The sequence below is a fragment of the Etheostoma spectabile genome, chromosome 6, assembly GCF_008692095.1.
Source record: "Etheostoma spectabile isolate EspeVRDwgs_2016 chromosome 6, UIUC_Espe_1.0, whole genome shotgun sequence".
Classification (NCBI taxonomy): domain Eukaryota; kingdom Metazoa; phylum Chordata; class Actinopteri; order Perciformes; family Percidae; genus Etheostoma; species Etheostoma spectabile.
In genome coordinates, this window is record NC_045738.1 from 9,949,082 (window position 1) to 9,970,528 (window position 21,447).

Genomic DNA, 21,447 nt, shown 5'->3' on the forward strand with positions numbered 1-21,447 from the left:
ATGTTCTTTTTCTTGCTGGTGAGCAGGAATGGCTCAATGAGGTGTATGAGGCTGCTTTGCAAGAACCAACATGAGTACAGGAAGGGAGGTGATGTTCATGCTCCATGGAGAAAACACACATGGCACAGATGCCTTATTAGGGGAACTTTAGACATCAAGTCTAAGTTATGGATATGGCTGATATGGCTGGGGGGGGGGTCAAGTTACACAGCTGCCAGGGTCAGAAGGTGTCAGCTAAAAGAGGAGACGTAAAAACCAGTAAATCTTTGGCAGAGGATACATGCAAATATCTGTGATCTCTCCAAACATCTTCTGGTGGCTGGAGCCCTCCAGCAAGAATGAAATACTTCCTCACTACTGACATAGTAACTGATAGATTTACACAAGGATCGTACTTTGAACATTACTTTGTTGGACTCATGCACAACTTCCTATACCTTTGATCTGTTTGGCAAATGCAGTTTGGCCATATGTTTTAATATACCTGCTTCTCTCCTCTCCTGCACACAATCATGTTAGGAATGTCTTCATGGTCAGTCAGTTACTGTCACACAGAATAAAGCTCTTTGGGATTCAGGGAGGCACGTGTGACACAATCATTCACATATGTTGTCTGTTAAACTGCAAACGTTGTAGAGGTTAATGACCATATCACCTAGAGAGACCGTGCTAGAGGACAGGAGAGCCACTGGGAAGGGAAGAGGCATCAATCATGGACAAGAGCTCGACTTTAGTTCTCCAAAGTCCCCCCCCCCATCTTATTTAAAAAAAATAACACGTGGGACTTCTAAACCAAATTATTATTTAAAAATGACTAAAAAGAGTTTCTTACCTTTAAGAAGGAGGATGAACTCCAGGCGTAACAGGTAATTACGCAGCTCCATTTATAAAATCGAATGAAAGCAGAGTCTCTATTTTTCTCTTATTGTTCCCTGTTTACAAAGTGGTGTTCCCTGAGCTGTTGGAAATGAGTGCATCGGTGTCCACCACAAACACATAAACACACACGCGCTTTTTTTAGCTCTCTCTTTCCCCAAGAGATGCGTAAAATCCGGTCAAACGGTGCTCCAGTGGCATGTCTGCTGTCCGTGTGGGGGCTCGTTTACAAAAGCAGTCTCGAGTTGTTTAATATAGATGAAAAAAAAAAAAAAAAAAACTCTACTCGAGAATTCCTGGTCGTGATTTTTGCGTTTCCTAAAGTCCCTGTGGGAATATTTGGCACCACAGGAGAAACTTATATTATAAGCGCACGAAAAGCTCTGTAGGATAAAGAGAAAAAAAACTTAATTGACACCTCAGTGACCCATGTTTTGGGCGTGAAAATGTTACACCTGTCCCATTCAACAAAAGGCCGCAGTTCAGACTGATTAAACCATTACTAATGTGTAACACCTTCCCAAACAGTCTTCCCAGCACCGCGCTTAATCCCTCTTTACTCCGGAGCGCGTCTTTGAAGATCAAGCTCTCCTGTAGACAGAAACTTCGCTCATCAAGCCAAAAGTTTGAGATGAGGTTTCTCAGATAACTTGTTATCCATGATTATCTCCGCGGATTTTTCACATTGATAGCAAATCTCTTGTTTGCCGGGAGTTTCTCTCGCGGTTATGTGCCTCTAGTAACGGATTTCTTTCACTTTGAAATGAAAGAGCGCATTTATCCTCAGAGCTCCCCTCCCTCCCACCAGTCCTCTCTAAGCAACTGGTTCACATTGACAAACCTCAAACCAGCATTTCTCTCTCACTCTCTCTTTAAAAAAAAGAAAATGCTCTTACGATTTCTCTCTGTAATATATTTCAGTTCACCTCTGACTTACTTATTTCTTTCTTTGAGCTACCATTCACATTTAATATCTCCAACTTTGTGGAAAATAACTAAAAATAAAACATCCTACCACTTTCTAATAAAGTACTATTTATAACAGGTTTATATGTTATAATAGTTGGCTTTATTATTTACTAAGTAATTTTGATCAGTTATAAGTCATTGATCCGATCAACTTTTGGGTTGCCAGGTTGTGGAAAAGCCAATGTTACCATGTTTCCACAAGCTTTAGTTTTTGTTTGTCACGTGCAGTTATACATGTTTAGAATGTTATCTTGTTAATTCATTCAATCAATAAAGGTTTTTCATAACAATCAATTAAGTCTGATTCTAGATCAGATGCCCTTTTCTAAAAAATAAGTGGTTGGGGAGTGGCGTTCCTTATGAACCTTCCACAACCTGGCAACCCAAAAGTTGTTCTTTTTAATGGCTTACAAATACAGATGACATAGATTTGATTTATTAATCATTAATGAAGTAATTAATGACATCCTAACCATTTATAAAGGTTTCCAGAACGTTACATTAGCCTTTTAAGTTCAAATTCAAATTCAGATAAAGGTGAACGGTATGTCTGAATGTTTGGCCCCTACAGTGGCCCTGTTGTAGGGGGCATTTTGTTGGCATGTCGAATACAGGTGAATACATTAAATGGAAAGGATTGGTAATCTTATTAGTTCCACCTGTACTTTACCTGCTGTAACAAGTCAAAATGTGTGCTGTGAAAAAGATTGATTAATCTGATTATTAAGGGAATGATGAAGACACTAGAGCCTTGATACTGACAAGGCTATCAAGATTCAGCTTAACCAAATTATTTCAGATGTAGGCTACAAGACAGATTTTACAGAAAAAATACTCTTATAACAGTTTGAGCTAAAATGGTCTTGTATTTTGATCACCTGTATCGTATGATGAAACATTTCTGTCCTGATGGGTGCCTCTTCCAGGATGACAATGGCCCCATCTACAGATACACTGGTTTGATGAGTAGGAAAATGTTGTGAATCAAATTTTAAGGCCTTCATCATCCAAACACAGACACTTGGAAGATCAATCACAATGAGCACTGAAGCTGTTCTGGACTTGCGAATATGCGTAAATGAGTATAAGAGCATGAAGTGCTGTGTGGGAAGCTGTTACCTGGACCACACCTAGAAGGAATTAAACGGAAATCAAATAATGTAATGTGGATAATATTACACATGACTTGTACCTACGGTAACACATGGACCCATCTGTTCTGACTATTCTTGGAAAGCTCTTGGGCGCCACTCTCAGGCCTCTACAGTTACTCCTCCACATGTCCACTGTGGCACAATTATGCCTGTACAAGGCATTTGATGATTTAAGGTGCATTACTTTTTTAAAAGATACCCTAATCTTTATCCCAAAATATACCATTATTTATTTGTTGATTATATTCTGTATTGTTAATCTGGATCTGCAAAGTAGTGTGTAGTGAGTAAAAAGTACGATATTTTACGATGCAATGTAGTGGAGTAGAAGTATAAAGCAGCAGAAAATGGAAATACTAAGTAAAAGTACTTCAAAATCGTACTTGAGTATAATACTTGAGTAAATGTACATAATAACTTTCCACCACTAGTATTACATCAGTGACAATACGCTGCACGCACAGCAGTATCTTACATTTCTGCTGAAATCTCAGGTTACTTGACAACTCCCGCTGCGAGCGTCCAGCTCGAGCATCAGGATGAATCACTAGTCTACATTTTCTCAAGTTCAGGTTTTCTGAGTTGCAGTGAGTCCTGTAATGCACGTCTCCAGATCCAGTCCTCTCTTCATGAGTGCTGTTTGGCGTGTGGAGGCTTCCCCATGGCTGATGACACCATCTGATGTAGGAGGTGGATGCTAAAACGAGCGGGTGCCAGCCTTTACTTTACCAGAGATGGACTCCACAAGTGGTTTATCAGGTGAGGTATACCTGGTGCAGATACGTGGAGCAGAGTCTGGTTTGAAGCCAGCATATAGGAAGTTGTCAAGAGATGATGGGTCTGTAGCCTTTGGTGCTTGTTGTAGCTATTCATTATTTTGTTTTTGTTGGAACTATTCATTGTGTTGTTATATGTAATAGTTAAATATTTTATTTTATTTCAGTTTTGCTTGAATTATACAGCTACATAAATTTGTTTATCCTTGGTATTTTATTTGGGTTATTTTTCGTATCTGTTAGTGCTTTTTTTTTAAAGTACCAGGAAGCCTTAGCCACCAGGTGTAGTCTACATACAGTATACAGGTTAACAGGTATGTGGGAGGTAGATACCGGGGAGGGCTGATAGTTTTTTACCAGAGCCTAGAGATGTCATTGCTTCTTTTTGTGAAATGTTTGTTTGCTAAAATATTGGATTACTAAACCTCACAGAATGCCATCTCTGCCTGGACAATAAACGTTTTTATCTCTGCATAAGAGTCACTCATTTGTTGCCTCAGTGGCTGTTGTTTAGTTTTTAGTTTGTTCTGTTCAATCTGAGGACAATATGCCACCACAGCGCTGATCTGGAATACCACAATATCAGAGAAACAATAACCATTCTTGCAACACAGTGTGGTAAGCCTTCCACTGACGTGTTAGTGCTTTTTCTATTTTGTACTAATATTTGAGTGTTTTTTTTTCTCAAAAAGCGTTAATGTAATTTGTAATAGTGACTCAAATTTAATACTAAATGTATCACAGTGGACACACTTCTTCATATGGGATTTTATTGTTTTTGTCTTATTTTGTATAGATATGTTTATGAAAAGTTCATGTTTCTCCCCCCCCCCCCCATTCCTTCCATGTAATGGAAACCAGTGCCTTAAATTGAATACAAAAGAGTATCTTCTACACGCCTATGGCCCAGCACCAGCAGCATTTCTCCTTCCATTAGTGGCAGCAGTAGGTCAGCAGCACTCCAGTCGGTGAGAGAGGAAGTTCCGATCTTCTGCGCCATCTTTGATTCAACGTTGGTTCTTTCAACCTTTAAAACCAATTATTGCCTTTCCATCTGACTAAGTCATGTTTTGTCAGGTTACTTTAAACCCACCTGCTGTCGATTTTTTTCCGACCTGTTAACGCATCAAAAAGATAATCCTCCGTTCAGTGAGCTCACATTTACAACATTTTTCCCGCAAGGAATTAAATAAAAACCAAAATGACTTAAATGTTCGGTTTCCGGTAGTAGCCATCTGCGACGGTTGGCTAGCTGACTCCCGGCAGCGAGGTGATTGACAGGTGGACAAAGTGGTACATTTATGATATTCTTTTTAAGACTTGGCCGACCAAACGAGGACTATAACTTATGGGAATATTCCCCAGGTGGCCATAAAGAAGATCTCAAGACGTTGATCCTGTAACCTGCCTGATCTGTAAGTAACGTTAGTCTAACAAGACAGTTTTCTGGCTAGCAACTTCATACTAACTAAATTAGATAAATCTCCTTCAACCCCGTGAGATTGTCTCTTCTGACCCCTTAGTGAAGAATCACTACACCAGGAAATAGCTGAGATGACTTTGAAAGCCTTTGAACTGGGTCAGATTTAAAGTTAAAGCGTTTCCTGTCTGTAAAAAATAAAGTTCCAGTTTGTTTGACTTATTTTAAATGTAAATATGTATACATATTGAGACACTTTGGGAAAAAGACAATCTCCATTTCAGAATAGATTCACATAAAAACAATTCATTGCGGAGGCCTCTGATACATCCATGCTGTGTTATTCCTCTCAATTGATCCACACATTCATATTCCAGTTAATTGTATGCTAATTTGCCTTTTGGTGAGTGGATACAGTGTACAGGTCCCTATTTACCACAGAGTTATTTTACAAACTTGTTCATAATCATTTGCTCAAGTCAAAAATTGCGTTCATTTGGAGGTTGAGGTCCTAAGTCTTTCCTAATTTTGTACTATGTCTGATTGGGAAATCCACTCACTCAGTATAGGGGAATATTATTTAGGCATGATCTGTATTAAACTCATAATCATCCACTTTAAAAGTGCCAGGACAAAGCATTTCCCTTTTCCCCACAGTGGTGATACAGTAGCAAAACAATTGTGGATATATTTGCTAAAAATTCACTTAAAACAAAATTCAGAAAAGGAAGCTGCTGAAATCTGATACCGTTTACAGTAAAATACTGTTGCAATGTTAAAAGGGTATAGCCTAGCAGTTCCTGTGAAAATGCATATTGTTATGTATCGACAACTTATATATTAGTCTGCATTGGTCTTTTTCTATACTTCTGTCATTTTTGCATTGTTTCTATATGTATCTTGTATTTATGTAATTTGAGCCTGTCCTCTCAAAGACATCTGTCACTTGTAACAAAGTTTTTCTTATCTTACTAATTTGCATCGTTATTTAGTGGTATTTAATGTATTTGATGGTGTTTGTTTATCCCATCATCTGAAGGTAAGGTTAACTGTAACCTATGAGTTTTGGCGGATTTTGTGTTTTTGCTTTCAAAGGGGTTCAATGGTTCAACCAGAGACGTTTGCAATGTTGTTGTGTCATTGCATAAAACAGCGAATTGACTGATGCTGTAAAAATTCTCACTTGTCACCACTTGGTGCCGCTCTATGTCAACTATTGTACTTTCCAAGCCTGCCTGAGCAGCATTAAGCATATGTGGAGGGGGGGGGCGGAACGTTAATAAGAAAAACAAGTAATCTACAGCGATCAGTAGATCCACAAGAGAGTCACGGTGTATCCAGCAAGGCCTTCTCCGCGCGTCTCTCACCAGCCCGCTCCAAACAGGTGAACAAGGCCTCTCTACTTCGCTGTGTAAACGAACTGGAATAAAACGTACAAAATCCCACATCTACACAAAACGCACAATCAATTAGTAAATTGACAGCAAATTTGTATACATGGAATTTAGGCAACCTTAATTGCAACGTTGGCACGGCAGGATGTCCAGTCTTGTGCAACTGTAATTTTTGTTTTTTGCGTCCTGCATATTACAGTGGTCCCAGATGAGAGCCATTGTCAGTTGTCACATAACCCAGAACCCTGAAAAATATTGTTTTTACGAAAGCACTATATGAAATCAGATGTATTACCTACCACCATTTGGTTGTTTTGTATTATTTCAGCCACCAGGGGGGATAGTGCTCGCGCTGCACCCCCCTGCCGCGCATGGCATGAAGTGCTTGAGTACTGTAACAGCCAGTCCAAATTGCAAAAGATCCTTCAGTGCCCTCTTTTCTACTGATTGATATAACGCTAAATTCCTCCTTTCACATTTGTAGTAATGGAGAGTGTCTTTTTCTGTCTCTTGCAAATCAGCTCTCCCAGTCGAGACTTATGTGGTGATGGACTTCTGCCTGGACTAGGACAGAGAGTGCAAAAGCTCATAATACTTCTGAAAAGGAAAAGAACTCCATTAGCTTTTGATTTATGAATCTAGTGGGGGTAAAGATAATGATTATTGGATAATTGACCTTGGTCTCTCCATCATTGGTTTTACAGTTACTGCCTAATTGACATTGGTCTCCATCAGTGTCCTTGCCATTATTGCCTTCCTCTTCCTTCTTTTCGTCTTTATCTCTTTTCCCCATATTCTTCCTCTTGGATCATGGTTGTTTTGGTTCTCATCTCCTATGACGCTAAGAGACACATACACTTTTTATGTTTGCAGTGACCCACAATAGCATTTTTTTGGCAGGTGGCTGTTGCTGTAACTTGACTGGCAACATTGTAATGCTGACTGGCAGCAGTATGTTAAGCCAGAAGCGCTTGCTCACATGCAACCAAACCTTCCTGTACACAACCACTGATTCCTACACAGAGGGACTGGAGTGAGAGCCAAAATAAAGACATACAGACAGTTTCACACCACTAGGAGCTATGCAGGAGACAACTGACTTCAGGCATAAAATCAAACTTTGCAGGAGTCACACTGCTGTAACATCACAATTTCAATCAATGCAGAGTAGATAACTTTTACAGCTTTTACAAACTGCACAGTAGAGTGAACACTCAATACAAGTGGATGGCATACTTTATTCTCTGTGTCCACTAAGAAATTTGACATTGATTATACACTCACCTAAAGGATTATTAGGAACACCATACTAATACTGTTGACCCCCTTTCGCCTTCAGAACTGCCTTAATTCTACGTGGCATTGATTCAACAAGGGGTTGAAAGCATTCTTTAGAAATGTTGGCCCATATTGATAGGATAGCATCTTGCAGTTGATGGAGATTTGTGGGATGCACATCCAGGGCACAAAGCTCCCGTTCCACCACATCCCAAAGATGCTCTATTGGGTTGAGATCTGGTGACTGTGGGGGCCATTTTTGTACAGTGAACTCATTGTCATGTTCAAGAAACCAATTTGAAATGATTCGAGCTTTGTGACATGGCGCATTATCCTGCTGGAAGTAGCCATCAGAGGATGGGTACATGGTGGCCATAAAGGGATGGACATGGTCAGAAACAATGCTCAGGTAGGCCGTGGCATTTAAACGATGCCCAATTGGCACTAAGGGGCCTAAAGTGTGCCAAGAAAACATCCCCCATACCATTACACCACCACCACCAGAATAATTTTGGTGAGCTCTTGTAAATTGTAGCCTCTTTTTCCTATTTGTAGTGGAGATGAGTGGTACCCGGTGGGGTCTTCTGCTGTTGTAGCCCATCCGCCTCAAGGTTGTGCGTGTTGTAGATTCACAAATGCTTTGCTGCATACCTCGGTTGTAACGAGTGGTTATTTCAGTCAAAGTTGCTCTTCTATCAGCTTGAATCATCGGCCCATTCTCCTCTGACCTCTAGCATCAACAAGGCATTTTCGCCCACAGGACTGCCGCATACTGGATGTTTTCCCTTTTCACACCATTCTTTGTAAACCCTAGAAATGGTTGTGCGTGAAAATCCCAGTAAATGAGCAGATATTGAAATACTCAGACCGGCCCGTCTGGCACCAACAACCATGCCACGCTCAAAATTGCTTAAATCACCTTTCTTTCCCATTCTGACATTCAGTTTGGAGTTCAGGAGATTGTCTTGACCAGGACCACCCCCCTAAATGCATTGAAGCAACTGCCATGTGATTGGTTGATTAAATAATTGCATTAATGAGAAATTGAACAGGTGTTCATAACAATCCTTTAGGTGAGTGTACATTAAATAGTCACCTTAATGTTTTAGATTTTCTACACAGACCTTAGACTTTAGTGTTTTAGACTAGGCCTCTGATGCTGCTGATGACTCCTGATTGTGCATATTATATTGAGATGTGCGGTCATGTATTTTTTGGTCTAAAATAAAGAAATGCAGCACCAAAAAATATTCTAAACTTCATGTGTGGTATAGCAGAGACAGCAGCAGAGATTGGACATTGAACTGACATCTTATGCTCAGTGTCCCAAGTTCCCCTTTTAAAGCAAATGCACATTTTAGGCTGAAGAGAAAAAGGAATGTCTGAGTGTAGTACTACATTAGCTGGCATGTCCATGGGATATTTTGCCTGTTGGAGGATCAGTAAATCAATGTCAGACAGAGTTTGGCTGTGTGGATGGATTGATGGAGGGCAGTAGAAGACTATAGCACAGGTGTGTGATATCATCAGTACAATACAGTACTGTAGCTGGGATTTGTGGAATTAGACGGTAGAGACAGTGTAGTGTTAGCAGACAAGCTGTCAGCAGGTGCTCTTGCGATGGTTTGGCAGCACCCGCACCAAACATGTTACGCCTGTAGTAATAATAATAATGATGTTCTGTCAGTGTGCAATGTTTCTTCCCACGAAGAGTGCACGGCTTTGCTATTTCAGAAAACGTTGCTCTCTCACACATACAGCAACTTGTGGGTCGCAGATTTGGATTTGTTTTCATGCACACACATTTCAATGTGTTTGTGTGAGATTGCATGCATGTGCAGCAGTCAGCAGTTTTTTTTTTCTTTTCTTTTTTTATATACAAGGTGTGTTTCCTTCCACCCCTGTTTCCCAAGTAGCAGTCCTCTGCACCACAAACTACACCACAGCACACCTCGGCCAGCCACAGTGTGTCCAGCTATGACATGCTGGTCTCCGGTATGTGTTAACCTGGCTGGCTTCTGGAGCTGGTCAAAAGAAGAAAGAGTGAGGAAGGGAGAGAAGGAAAAAAAAGGGGGGGGGACTGTGATAAACTGAACCTCATGTATGCAGAGATGCAGGCTCTTTTAAAAGTACCACTGATCTACCTCCAGCTATTATTTTTCCTTTGAAGAGTTTGTAAAGTTATACCTCATTAAACCTTCTCTTAGATTCCCTGGAGGCTCCCAGGGATCACTTGAAGCTTAACGTATTGAATACACTCATCTCCAGGTTTTTCTGTGTAACAAATCGTTTTTTCCAAAACAAAAGCACAGTAGCTGTGGAGGATACACGTTTGCCTTAACAAAATAAGTTGTGGGTGAAATGGGCATATGCTTGCATGTTTGTTCCTTTGTGCATTGGTATGTGAGAGTGTTTTTACATTGAGCGATCGCTATGAAAATGGAATTAGTCAGTGAGCTCTGACAGTTCATCATCCTGTTAAGCCTGATGATCCTCCTGGGCGCTTTTCACTCTCATCTAATTCTTATGTTGCTGGCTACATGTGTACGTGCTACACTAAATGACCAAAGTATGTGGACACATCTATCCCCATCTGTTAACAGACAACCATAACAATAATACAGGATACTTAAGTTTTGGGCAAAAGTTTGGGAAAGTTTCTCTTTTAGCATGACAATGCCCCCGTGCCCGAAGCGAAGTCCATGGAGAAATGGTTTTCCGAGTTTGGTGTGGAAGAGGTTGTTGTCCCTGTTGCACAAAGCTTGAAACCAGAAGAGTGGAGGCTGTTGCTGCAGCATATTAGGCCATGTTTTTGGAATTAGATGCTCAACAATCACGTACTGAATGAGTGTACTTTTTTTGTGATTAACATTTGCATTAGCATTTTAAGATAACAAAAATTACAAAGCACACATAAAAAAAGATCTAGTTATATGAAAACCAGCTGTATTAATATCAGTATTTGACACAAATGGGTGTAATAAAGGTAAGATACTCTGCCGGTGAATATTACAGGGCTTTTATCACTGATCTTTGTTAATTGGACTGTTTTTGGCAGCATAGGGTGCTTTTAGAGTCACACTGTTTATTTTTGTCATATTTGTGCGGGTTTAGCTGCCGCAAAAAACATGCGATCCTTTTGTGAATTTGCCTGTTAGTGTTCACTTCATAAGGTACACCTACACAATCTATTGCAATCCAGTACAACTGTTCTACCATAAAGTCTTCTAATATGATGCCGTTCAAGTTCAAGTTTGACACTGTCACAGAGATGTTATTTGAACTAAGTTTTAGCATTGAGATCATACTTAGTTTTGGTGTTGGAATAAATAGTCTGTTCTAATGAATATGCATCCTATTCAGATGTGTTTCTAATATTGTGAACCCTCATGTAAGAAAAAAAAAAGGAGGAGACAAATTGCATACATCTCAGTGTAATGTAGTTCAGTACAAAACCATCTTTAATTTTAACCTCAGTAATGAACATATTATTGAATTTACACATTTTTGACAATGTCAACAAAAATGCAATATTCTAAAAGTAAAGATGTAAATATAGAATTTATGGCATAACAGTTGGATTGCAACATTGTACCCAAATTGGATTGAAAGTGCACTCCATGTGCTTTCTATGCTTTGCAGTGTTTGAGCTATACTTTTTTTGCCAAGTTTGTAGCTAATAAAAAACAATGCAATGTCTATTTCCTCGTATAAGAGAATTATTTTCCCTCTTTAACTTCTCCCATACTGTCTCCTTTTTCTTATTCTGTCTTCAAATAGTATCTTCCATCTTTTCATCATCTCCTTCTGTTTCTGCAGAGGTCACCCACGTCAGAGTCTGTAATCAGATTTATTATTAAATTCTTTATCTCTACAAAGACTTCATTCAGCTGTCCTCTGGTATACTGTGAGACCATTGTCCTACACTTAGAGGAGGAGCAGGACGATTATTCTCATCAGGGATATTCCCCACTAAGCTGACAGTAGATCTGCAGATGTCTGAACATAGTACATAGATAAAATCTTTGGCCCATTGGTGTGTAAGTGAATGAATCATCTTTTATAAAGTTAAAAGAAGCTTTCACCATTACCTTGACTCTCCTTTTAGTCTCTGACTCAACATCTCAACGTCTATCCACTCCACTCCTCTTTGATTTGATTTTCCCTAATGGAAGGATTCTCTGCCGAGACAGTAAAGCGAAGAGTTTTTAAAGGTTGTTGGTTTGAGTGTCCTGTGTGGCTCAGTGGCCCAAGGTGCCAACCCTATAGTCTTGATTTCCAGACGTCTTCCCGTGACCTTTACTGTGACTTATTAACTCTGCATCTTGACAGTGAAAGAAGGAAATGTTAAGACAATGTTAAGCGTGTGTGGGCGCGTGTGTTCGCGTGTGCGCACGTGTGTGTGTGTGTGCTATTCTTGACCAATGTTTTACAAGAGACCTCAAAGGTTCCTGGGTGGTCTAATTGCGTTTGCCACAGGAGATCGCACTTTACCATGGTGTGTGTGGCTGTTAGATGTGTATCAGTTTGTACATGCTTGTAGGTGTGTGTGGCTGTAAATCTATATCTTTGAAAGAGACACTACAGTATGTGAGGGTGTTTAATGACACTCACCTGTCATCAGACTGTTACATGCATGCTCTTTCTTTGAATTTGTGTGCATATGTGCAGACTATCACAAAGATATGTGTCTCTTTTTTTATCCTATCATGCTCTCCCACTCAGCCCCTGAGGGGAATTTTTCTACAAGCCTTCCCTCTTCTTTACTATCTAACCCAGAAAACACTTGAGCCATGTGACAATAATTGCATCAACCAGATCACAAATCACCCATCTTACCTTTTGTGACATACTCTAAAGTATGCGGACAAGTACACACTCCACACTGCAGTTTGATAAATGACTTATGTTAAGGGAGGACCCTTAACATAAGTCATTTATCAAACTGCAGGCTGACTCAGCCATGGCCCCTGGGCACTTAAATGAGCCTGCTCTCACACATAATAGCACCAAAGTTTGGTTTCTGTTCAGATAGCTACAAAGGTTACATTTGGTTGTGTTAAAAGGCTGTTTGACTTACACTTAATTCTGATGAATAAAGTGCATTAGTCATGTGTAGGCATATTCATTCATCACACAGGTGTTTTTTATTTTGTTGATATGCATGCATGTTTTTTGCCCTTTCAACAGTGTGCCACTGTTTATTTCCTGACTTACAGTGAGTGTAGGAGTAAGGTATTTATTTTCCAATGTTGCCAAACTGTCTGCTGTTCCTTGTTATGTTTTCTGCAACGCCAACAACCAGCAGGGACATGGATGCAGTCAGGATGTCAGCGGCAGAGATGATGTTTTCAGTTTGTTCTTGTTTTTTTCAGACCCTCTTGTGGGGCATCGTCTTCGTCTGTCCACCTTTCGGGTAAGTCACAACAACAGTGGTGTGTGTGTGTGTGTGTGTGTGTGTGTGTGTGTGTGTGTGTGTGTGTGTGTATTACAGGGGTCCGGAGCAGGCAGGGTGTTTTGAAGGAGGCCAGACAGCTGCCTTTTACTGCCCCAGGGGGTAATAAACAGTGAGGGAGGGGTAGTTATTTACCTCTTTTATTAGGGCAGGAGGTGGAGGAGGGGACTTTATTGGGGTCACACTGTAACTACACACAGCTGCAGGGCAAGAAGACAAATAAAGAGATGTTTTTTAAAAATGTTTTAGCATCACTAAATTCCTTTCTCAGGAATTTAGAGTTTAACTTTTACTTTACTTACGGGGAAAGTAACGGGGAGAATTAGGAAGGGCAGGAAAGAGCAAGAAGGGGGAACAGAGGAAAAGACGGGAAGTTAAAAGGGGTGGTAAAGGTGAGGGAGCATAGTGTATCCTAGGCCTTCAGAGACTAAGGGAGGAGTGAAGATATGCTATCAATCCAAATTGATGAAAATCCAAATTAAACAGATTGATATAATTGGGACAGCTCCCTCCCCAAACGGGGGGTGTGGTGTGTGTGTGGTGTGTGTGTGTGTGTGTGTGTGTGTGTGTGTGTGTGTGTGTGTGTGTGTGTGTGTGTGTGTGGTGTGTGTGTGTGTGTGTGTGTGTGTGTGTGTGTGTGTGTGTGTGTGTGTGTGTGTGTGTGTGTCATCCATTCATCTTTCTCCCCAGCCACTTTTTCATTTCCAGGTCCCTTAACAGCCCACTCCTTGTTAAGCACATCTGCTGTCAATCAGCTGTAACCTGTAATCTAATTGGCATTTCCTGCCATTGTAGACACGGCCACTCACCATTTTATGATTGGTCACTGTCCGACCCAAAATGGTTCACCTTCACCTTATTTGTCGTATCACCTTCCTTGGTTACCATTACAACATATGGTCCATAAATAAGAATGTTTAAAGGATTAAAGGACTTGCTCAGCATTCTGGGAAATGCTTCTTTGCTTTCTGATTAATTCCACTCGCACACATCGCACACATCTAAGTCTCGGAGAGAAAGCGAATTGTGCATTTCCCAAAATGTTGGAACAGCCTTAAAGACTTTCCAGAGAAGTATGAACCTAAAACATTGGCAAATGAATTGGAAATAAAACAGAGCAGAGTCCAGTTGTGGCATTCCAGAAGCAGGCTCTCTGTATGTCCCTTCACATGCCACGGAAAATCGCAGGATGAGCAGATCCACATAAATGTGTGATTAAAAAGTAAGCAGACAGAGAAACAAAGTGAAATGGAAAAATGTTCCACCTTAGCATAGTGAGGGAGGAATAACGAGGGCATGTGGCAGAGAGATGATTGACAGAGAGAGACTGACGGGAGGGATGGGGAGACAAAAAAAACAGAGGGAGCAAGAGAGACTGAGCGGGAGACAAGTTATTCTAGTTGCAGACAGCTGACAGAAAGCCTAAAATAAGATGGAGCCATCTAATGTGCACATATTCCGCAGCTACACTCACAAACCATAAAACATGTGCACTGTTAAATACTTTTATGCCCCTAATGGTTTTCAGTACAGGAGGCAAAGAGTCTACGTCAGCCTGAGTTTGTATCGTGCTTATTGCTTTCCCATAGAAAGTGTTGTTTCCTACGATCACATTTCATATAAAAGAGACGCAAAGTAGAAACTTTAGCAGTACTGTATCAGACTCCTAGTATAGTAATAAATATAAAACGTTGTAAAATAGCAAAAGTTAAAATTGTTGGGCAGGGCTAAAGGAACCGGGAGGAGGGGCACATCAAAACTGACCTGAAACTGGAAGAGCTGAAAGATTGGTTTACACATCTACAGATATAGTCTAACACCTCTTCTGCTGTCACACCAACTTGCTATCTCACACACACACACACACACACACACACACACACACACACACACACACACACACACACACACACACACACACACACACACACACACACACACACACACACACACACACACACACACACACAAACATAAAGCCAAATAGATGAGCTGTCAATCAACAAAACCAACATACATTTTCATGTTTAAAACCCAGCTGGTCATGTTTGATAGAGCTGGAGAGACAGGGGGGATAACTCTAAGACCATCGTGTAGATATACTATACTAGATACAGTTACCACATGTATTACATAATGAAGAGATACTGGAATAAAACTATAGACAGGCTGCCATAACAAAGGGGGAGTAGAGATGCAAGTGGTGATGCAGGACACGGGGAGCTGGAAGGACGAAAGTGAGAAGTGCTCTTGTTCATTGTCGCTCGTAGACTCTGGTGCATATCACATCATCTGCTCCCATGGTCTGAAAAGAGAGGAGAATGTGGATGGTTATCTACAGATCGATGTGTATTCACATTCAAATCCATTCAAACATTAATGTTGGTTCTCTGTAAACCTCCAAATGGAGCTATTTTTAATGTCTCCAACATTTAAAACCAAATTAATCTCACTATGCCAGACTGGAACAAAGCACTGGAACAAACATTATTTATGGAAAGTTGTTTATGCAAAAATGCAACTCCGTGCACAGCACTCACACAGTTTCTGCTGGCTTCTAAAAAGCTGTTGTGGTTGGTGCTTTAAAGAGCACGTCATGAGACTTGAACTTCCTGCCAACCCTCAAGCAACCCAGAAAAAAAACTTGCATATTCTGTATACACTTTATGAAAAAAACTATTTACTCTAGAGAGGACTGTGTAGGATGCATGTGCGATCTCCGATTGGGATGGTTTGCTGGTATGGAGTCAAATTATTATGTGAAATACTTTTAAAATTGGTTTTAGTCAACCTGCCAGTTCATAAATACAGTTCAGTTGGTCGGCAGGCCCCTTATTATTCACAGAAGAAAGTTTTTGGGTAGCTGTTGGTAAACCAAAACTCAAATCATATTTGACCCAGACCTGTGTAGTGTTTCTTTATCATCCTTCAGTAAACACATCAGTAACATGACATCAAGCTGATGCCTGTACGGGCCTTGTAATGTTGACAGAAGCTCTTTCATCTTCTGCCAGGAGAAAAATTAGATTGGCGATATTGTACTCTTAGCCCAATTATATAATTATGTAATTATGTAATTATGTACGTTCAGATCATAGCCTGGAAATGACTGTGTCCTTTTGTTGTACAAATGGGGTACTAAAAAATCCATACCAGAAGCTACCAGTGCAAGGATTTCAGTAAAAGGGAGGAACAAAAAAAACATGGTGGCATTTAAAAAAGGCATACAATGCAACAACAAAAGTTTCTGTTAAAGTCAAGTTGATGTGTAACTAGTCGGATTCAAACCCCAAACTTGTCTAAGACACTAAAGGTAGATACGGTTAAGAATTGTGTTGATAGCTCAGGTGTACAACATAATTACACTGTAACTGGTGCTCTATAATCTACAATAAAGTGTTGACCTTGTTGGTCCTGAAGTCTGATTTAGTGAATAGTTAGTGTGCTTTACCAGGATCAGTTTGCCGTCATTGGTAATCTCTCGGGTCCAGCACGTCTTAGGCCCTTCTCCTTTCTGCAGAGTCTGCTCACAGCTGATCTTACTATCGGATTCCCAACGTGGAAAACTCTGAGGACAGAGAAAGAGAGAAGGGGAAAACCTTTAGACACATCATGTTATCTGTTGGATGTACAGATGAATGGATGCACAGATTTATATGACACTATTTAGAGGGAAGTGGCGATAAGGAGAGCGTGGCCAATGGAGAAAGAAAACAGAAAAGGTGGAGCAGGGCCATCACTGAGAGGTGATAACTTGTGATGCGCTCATCGTTACTAGAGCGAAACGTTGGCCGGTTGCATGTGTTTGCTTTGGAGACGGCCAAACAGAAGCCATGTATAGGGGAAAACGGGGAAAGCAACGGGGAGAATTAGGAAGGGCAGGAAAGAGCAAGAAGGGGGAACAGAGGAAAAGACGGGAAGTTAAAAGGGGTGGTAAAGAGTGAGGGAGCATAGTGTATCCTAGGCCTTCAGAGACTAAGGGAGGAGTGAAGATATGCTATCAATCCAAATATGATGAAAATCCAAATTAAACAGATTGATATAATTGGGACAGCTCCCTCCCCAAACGGTGGTGTGTGTGTGTGTGTGTGTGTGTGTGTGTGTGTGTGTGTGTGTGTGTGTGTGTGTTGTGTGTGTGTGTGTGTGTGTGTGTGTGTGTGTGTGTGTGTGTGGTGTGTGTGTGTGTGTGTGTGTGTGTGTGTGTGGTGTGTGTGTGTGTGTGTGTGTGTGCTGTGTGTGTCGTCGTGTGCTGTGTGTGTGGTGCTGCTGCGTGCACGTGAAGTGAGTGCGTGCGGGTGGTGTGCGGACTGGTGGTGGTGCGTTAGTGCGCGCGTGCTGCTCTGAGAGAGATTGTGCGGCGTGCGGCTGCGTGGTGCGCTGAGAGAGAGTAGCGTGCGCTGTGCCTGAGAGAGATGTGGCAAGTGCTGTAACGTGCAGGGACCGCCACCGTGGCTCATTGAAAACTACCCACAGTAAAAGTGAGTGGGTTGTGGTGTGTTAGTTTAATGGAAGCGTTCCATCCGCGTAATCCACAGGTGGAGCACTACGTATCAACCAGCATCACATTCACACTAAAAATAAAAAAACACAGACACAAGAAGATAATGAAAAAACTAAAAAGACTAAAATGAGATTTGGGGTTCAAATAAACGACACACAAAAACACATGTAAACAACATCCCATGCAAGCAATTCAAACCTACAGGAGGACAGACCTTTTTTGTGTCACACAGGGTTGGTTTAAAGGATTTGTGTTGGTGTGGGTGTGTGTTTGAGTGGTGTGGATTTGCGTTTGCTCACAGTGTTCTCCTGTACACTCACAGAGCAGCCTAGCTTTGCACAGCGCTGTCCAATAATGATGACAGAGGAAATAATGAGGTAATGCCCAGCACATCTGCATTCCCCCAGACTTAATCATCCTTGCACACACATAGGCTCAAACACACAGACTAATATGGTTATTTGCACTGTCTGCAATGTAAGTGATTATCTCTCTTCTTCAACACAGAGTGGAGCTTGTATTTCATAGTGTCCGCACGTTAAACTGTGATAAAGTACTGCTGAAAGAGAGACCGGAGCAGGGAGGGTGGGAGTCAGACAGACGAGGGCCAGTGGTCTGTGTGTGTGAAGATCTCTGCCTAAGTGTGAGGGGAAGTGTCTACGTCATCCAGCGTGTATCTGCTGTCGAGTTGGGGTTCTCACCTCTCACACATTCCCACCTGTCACCAAGCATAAATATATACACACTCTGAAATGCACAGTCATTCAGCATTCATGCAACATGTCCAGGCTGCACACTGTATGCACTTACAGCAGACATAACACCGTTTTCTTTTTTTTTTGCATTGTCATTTTGGCAGTTCTACTATTTGCATTGGTATACTCAGTGTCTTCACTTTTTTATCATCTTTTTTCCTTTTCATATATTTGGTACAAGTTTCACAGACATGCAGTCAGTACTAGTAAGTAACCTAGTACTGGACATACTGGAAGCGCACTTTTTGCTGTGCTCTTGCTTGTTGACAACACATATGTACTTTACCATACCTTATACTGGTATAATTTTTCAGTGTGGAATTGTGACTTTTATTTAAGTTAGGGATATAAATACTTCTTCCGCCACTGCATACAGTAATGAAGTGGCAAAGGCTGGTAGTGCAAAAATGACTGGTTGATTAATTGAGATGCCTTATATGTACAGAAACCTTAGTTAAAATTATAACAGTTTGAAAACAAAAATGTCTCCTTCCTAAAAGTTTTGATAATCTCAGGTAACAAACCGACCTGCAGACACTAACTGATTCCTCTCCTCAGTCTGTTGGCTCAGTCTGAAGACAGGAGCCTGTTGACCATTTGGGAGCCACAGAGGGGGCCGAAGGTTCTCAAGTAACTGCCAGTTGTTCAATGTTAGAAAGTACCTGAACAATCTTTTGTAAACCTGTGACCAAAATGCTTAAATTCACACAGATAGACAGACGGTCAGGTTCTGAGGTCAAAGAGCAAAGGGCAGAGGAAGCATTTGGGACAAGAGGAGATGAGGGGAGGAGAGCAGAAGTGAGGAAAGGAAGAGAGGATGGAGGGTGCTGGGTGCTGACAGGCTGCATCCATTTGCGCTTTTCCTCCCCAATGAAACAAAGAGCTATTCCTCTATGTAAGTCATGCCAATGCAGAGGAAATTAATAGGAACACATGCATGTGTTTGTGTATTAGTGTGTGAGGGAGAATGAGTATTGCGTACAACAGTGTCACTTAACCTGCATTCAGAGTTTACCTGCATTCCTGTTGCATTTCTTTCTCCTGGAATACGTAAAGCTCAAGCACATGCACATGGGTTAGGGTTATGCAAAACATGCACAAATGCACACAAACGACCCTGCCTCCTCATTGCTAAGTGACATATCATCACACTGCATTATTTTTCTTTGTTATAGCCCTCATTTCTGCCTGCACACACACACACACACACACACACACACACACACACACACACACACACACACACACACACACACACACACACACACACACACACACACAGATACATTAACGCTAAGTGGTGCTTTAGTCTAACAGGGAAGTTGGAATTTGTGCTTAGGCTGTGGTGATTCGTCAAGATTTAGAACAATAATGCGAATTCATATTCAATAATCTCATATGCAGTAGACTGTGTGTGTGTGTGTACACGTGTGCGCGTGCACGAGAGAGAAAAGGCGGCATTGTTTGGTGCGGTCATTTCTCCGTGTGCGCGATGATATGAATTACAGGTGTGCACTGGCAAGTCATCTAATGGAAATTGGCTATTAATTACGGACTGCTCTGATGCAGACACACACACACACAACACACACACACACACACACACACACACACACACACACACACACCCTGCCTGCCTGCCTGCCCAGACTAGGCCTATATGCACCAGTGACTGGTCTCTGCAGCAGGTGTTTGTCTTTTTCCCCGACTGTCACTTCAGATAATTATGTGATTGTCCTGCACTGTATAGTGCCATAAGGTCCTCTTCAACACACACACAATTTGAGGCTGCGACAAGCAGATGTGCCGCCGTTTGTCTCTTTTGTGTTAGCAGGGGAGGCCAAAGGGGGAGAGGAGAGGAAGAGGGGTAAGGTTGGCTGGGGGCCAAGTACTGAGTTTTGGTTTCTGCAGAATGACAAAGACCCCCCACCCATGTGTTACAGAGGGTGGCGCACGGACACATAGGAAGATTTGACCTATAAATGTGCTAAGAAAGCTGAGCTGACACATCTGATCTGTGTCAATACGCACAGAAATAAAAACCTTCAACCACTCGCGAAAAAAAAGTCAAGCTGCCACATTAGGCCACGGTGAGTTTGAGTGAGGTGAATTTCTATCACTTACCCAACTTTTTCAAGAGATCCTCGAAGTTTTCAGAACTCTTCATCTCCCATGTGCCTGCAAAATTAGGGATGCTCCGCTCCATGTTAAACTGCAGGTAGTTTGCGGATTAATAGGTGAACTGTCAGGTCCAAGTGTGATGTGTGCGCTGCTGTGCCTGCGCGTCTTGAGTCAAAATGCTCCGTCCCTCTTTAATCTGTTTGGGCGCGCCGGATGATCTGACTTTGCCTGTCCAATTACTTATGTGCTCTTCCAGGGATGAGCGACCGGCTGTTGGAGCACTGATCTTGCCTATGTGCCTGTGCACTGTATAAGTGGCTGCGTTATAAATGAATGGCACGGAAAGCAAAGATAGTTGTCGGGGTTAACACGCCTCTTTCTGTGCGGACACGCCCCACAGGCCAACAGATAACAGGCAGAGGTCCTCAAGCGCCTGAACCTGACCACGCCCCTGAAGGCAACATGTGCCTTACATGCAGACAGCATTTGGACTCGGAGACTCCTCTAAATCCACGCGCGTAGGTTGAATTAGCCAAAGTGACCGCGCCCTGATGCTCCTGTCCTGTCTGTCCGGTGTGCAGACTTGACATAATATTATATAATATGTACAGTTTTATGGTGTGTTTTGCCACTTGGGATGCAGCCAGTAAAGGCACAATTAAATTAATGACTTCAACACAGTGAACATTATTAGTGCAAAACGGGGAGGATGTCAGCCAAGCCTGTCTGTTGACAGAACATGTCGTCT

At 41.6% G+C, this 21,447-nt stretch overlaps 2 protein-coding genes across 2 annotated transcripts in view; both read right to left on the minus strand.

Annotated features, from left to right (window-relative positions):
* The window catches only part of itga10 (integrin, alpha 10), a 28,729-nt gene extending 27,017 nt beyond the window's left edge, over positions 1–1,712 (minus strand). Inside the window, exon 1 of the mRNA XM_032517968.1 lies at positions 833–1,712. Coding sequence (XP_032373859.1) covers positions 833–884 — 52 coding nt within the window. The 5' untranslated portion in view covers positions 885–1,712. The remainder of the gene's footprint in view (positions 1–832) is intronic.
* A 13,165-nt stretch (positions 1,713–14,877) lies between these two features.
* On the minus strand, positions 14,878–21,050 carry crabp2a (cellular retinoic acid binding protein 2, a). The gene is made up of 4 exons (XM_032517969.1): positions 20,703–21,050; positions 17,878–17,894; positions 16,774–16,890; positions 14,878–15,627 (listed from the first exon to the last, which is right to left on the minus strand). The coding sequence occupies exons 1-4, from the start codon at positions 20,782–20,784 to the stop codon at positions 15,577–15,579; spliced, it is 267 nt and encodes an 88-aa protein (XP_032373860.1). The 5' UTR covers positions 20,785–21,050; the 3' UTR covers positions 14,878–15,576.
* Positions 21,051–21,447: the final 397 nt, after the last annotated feature.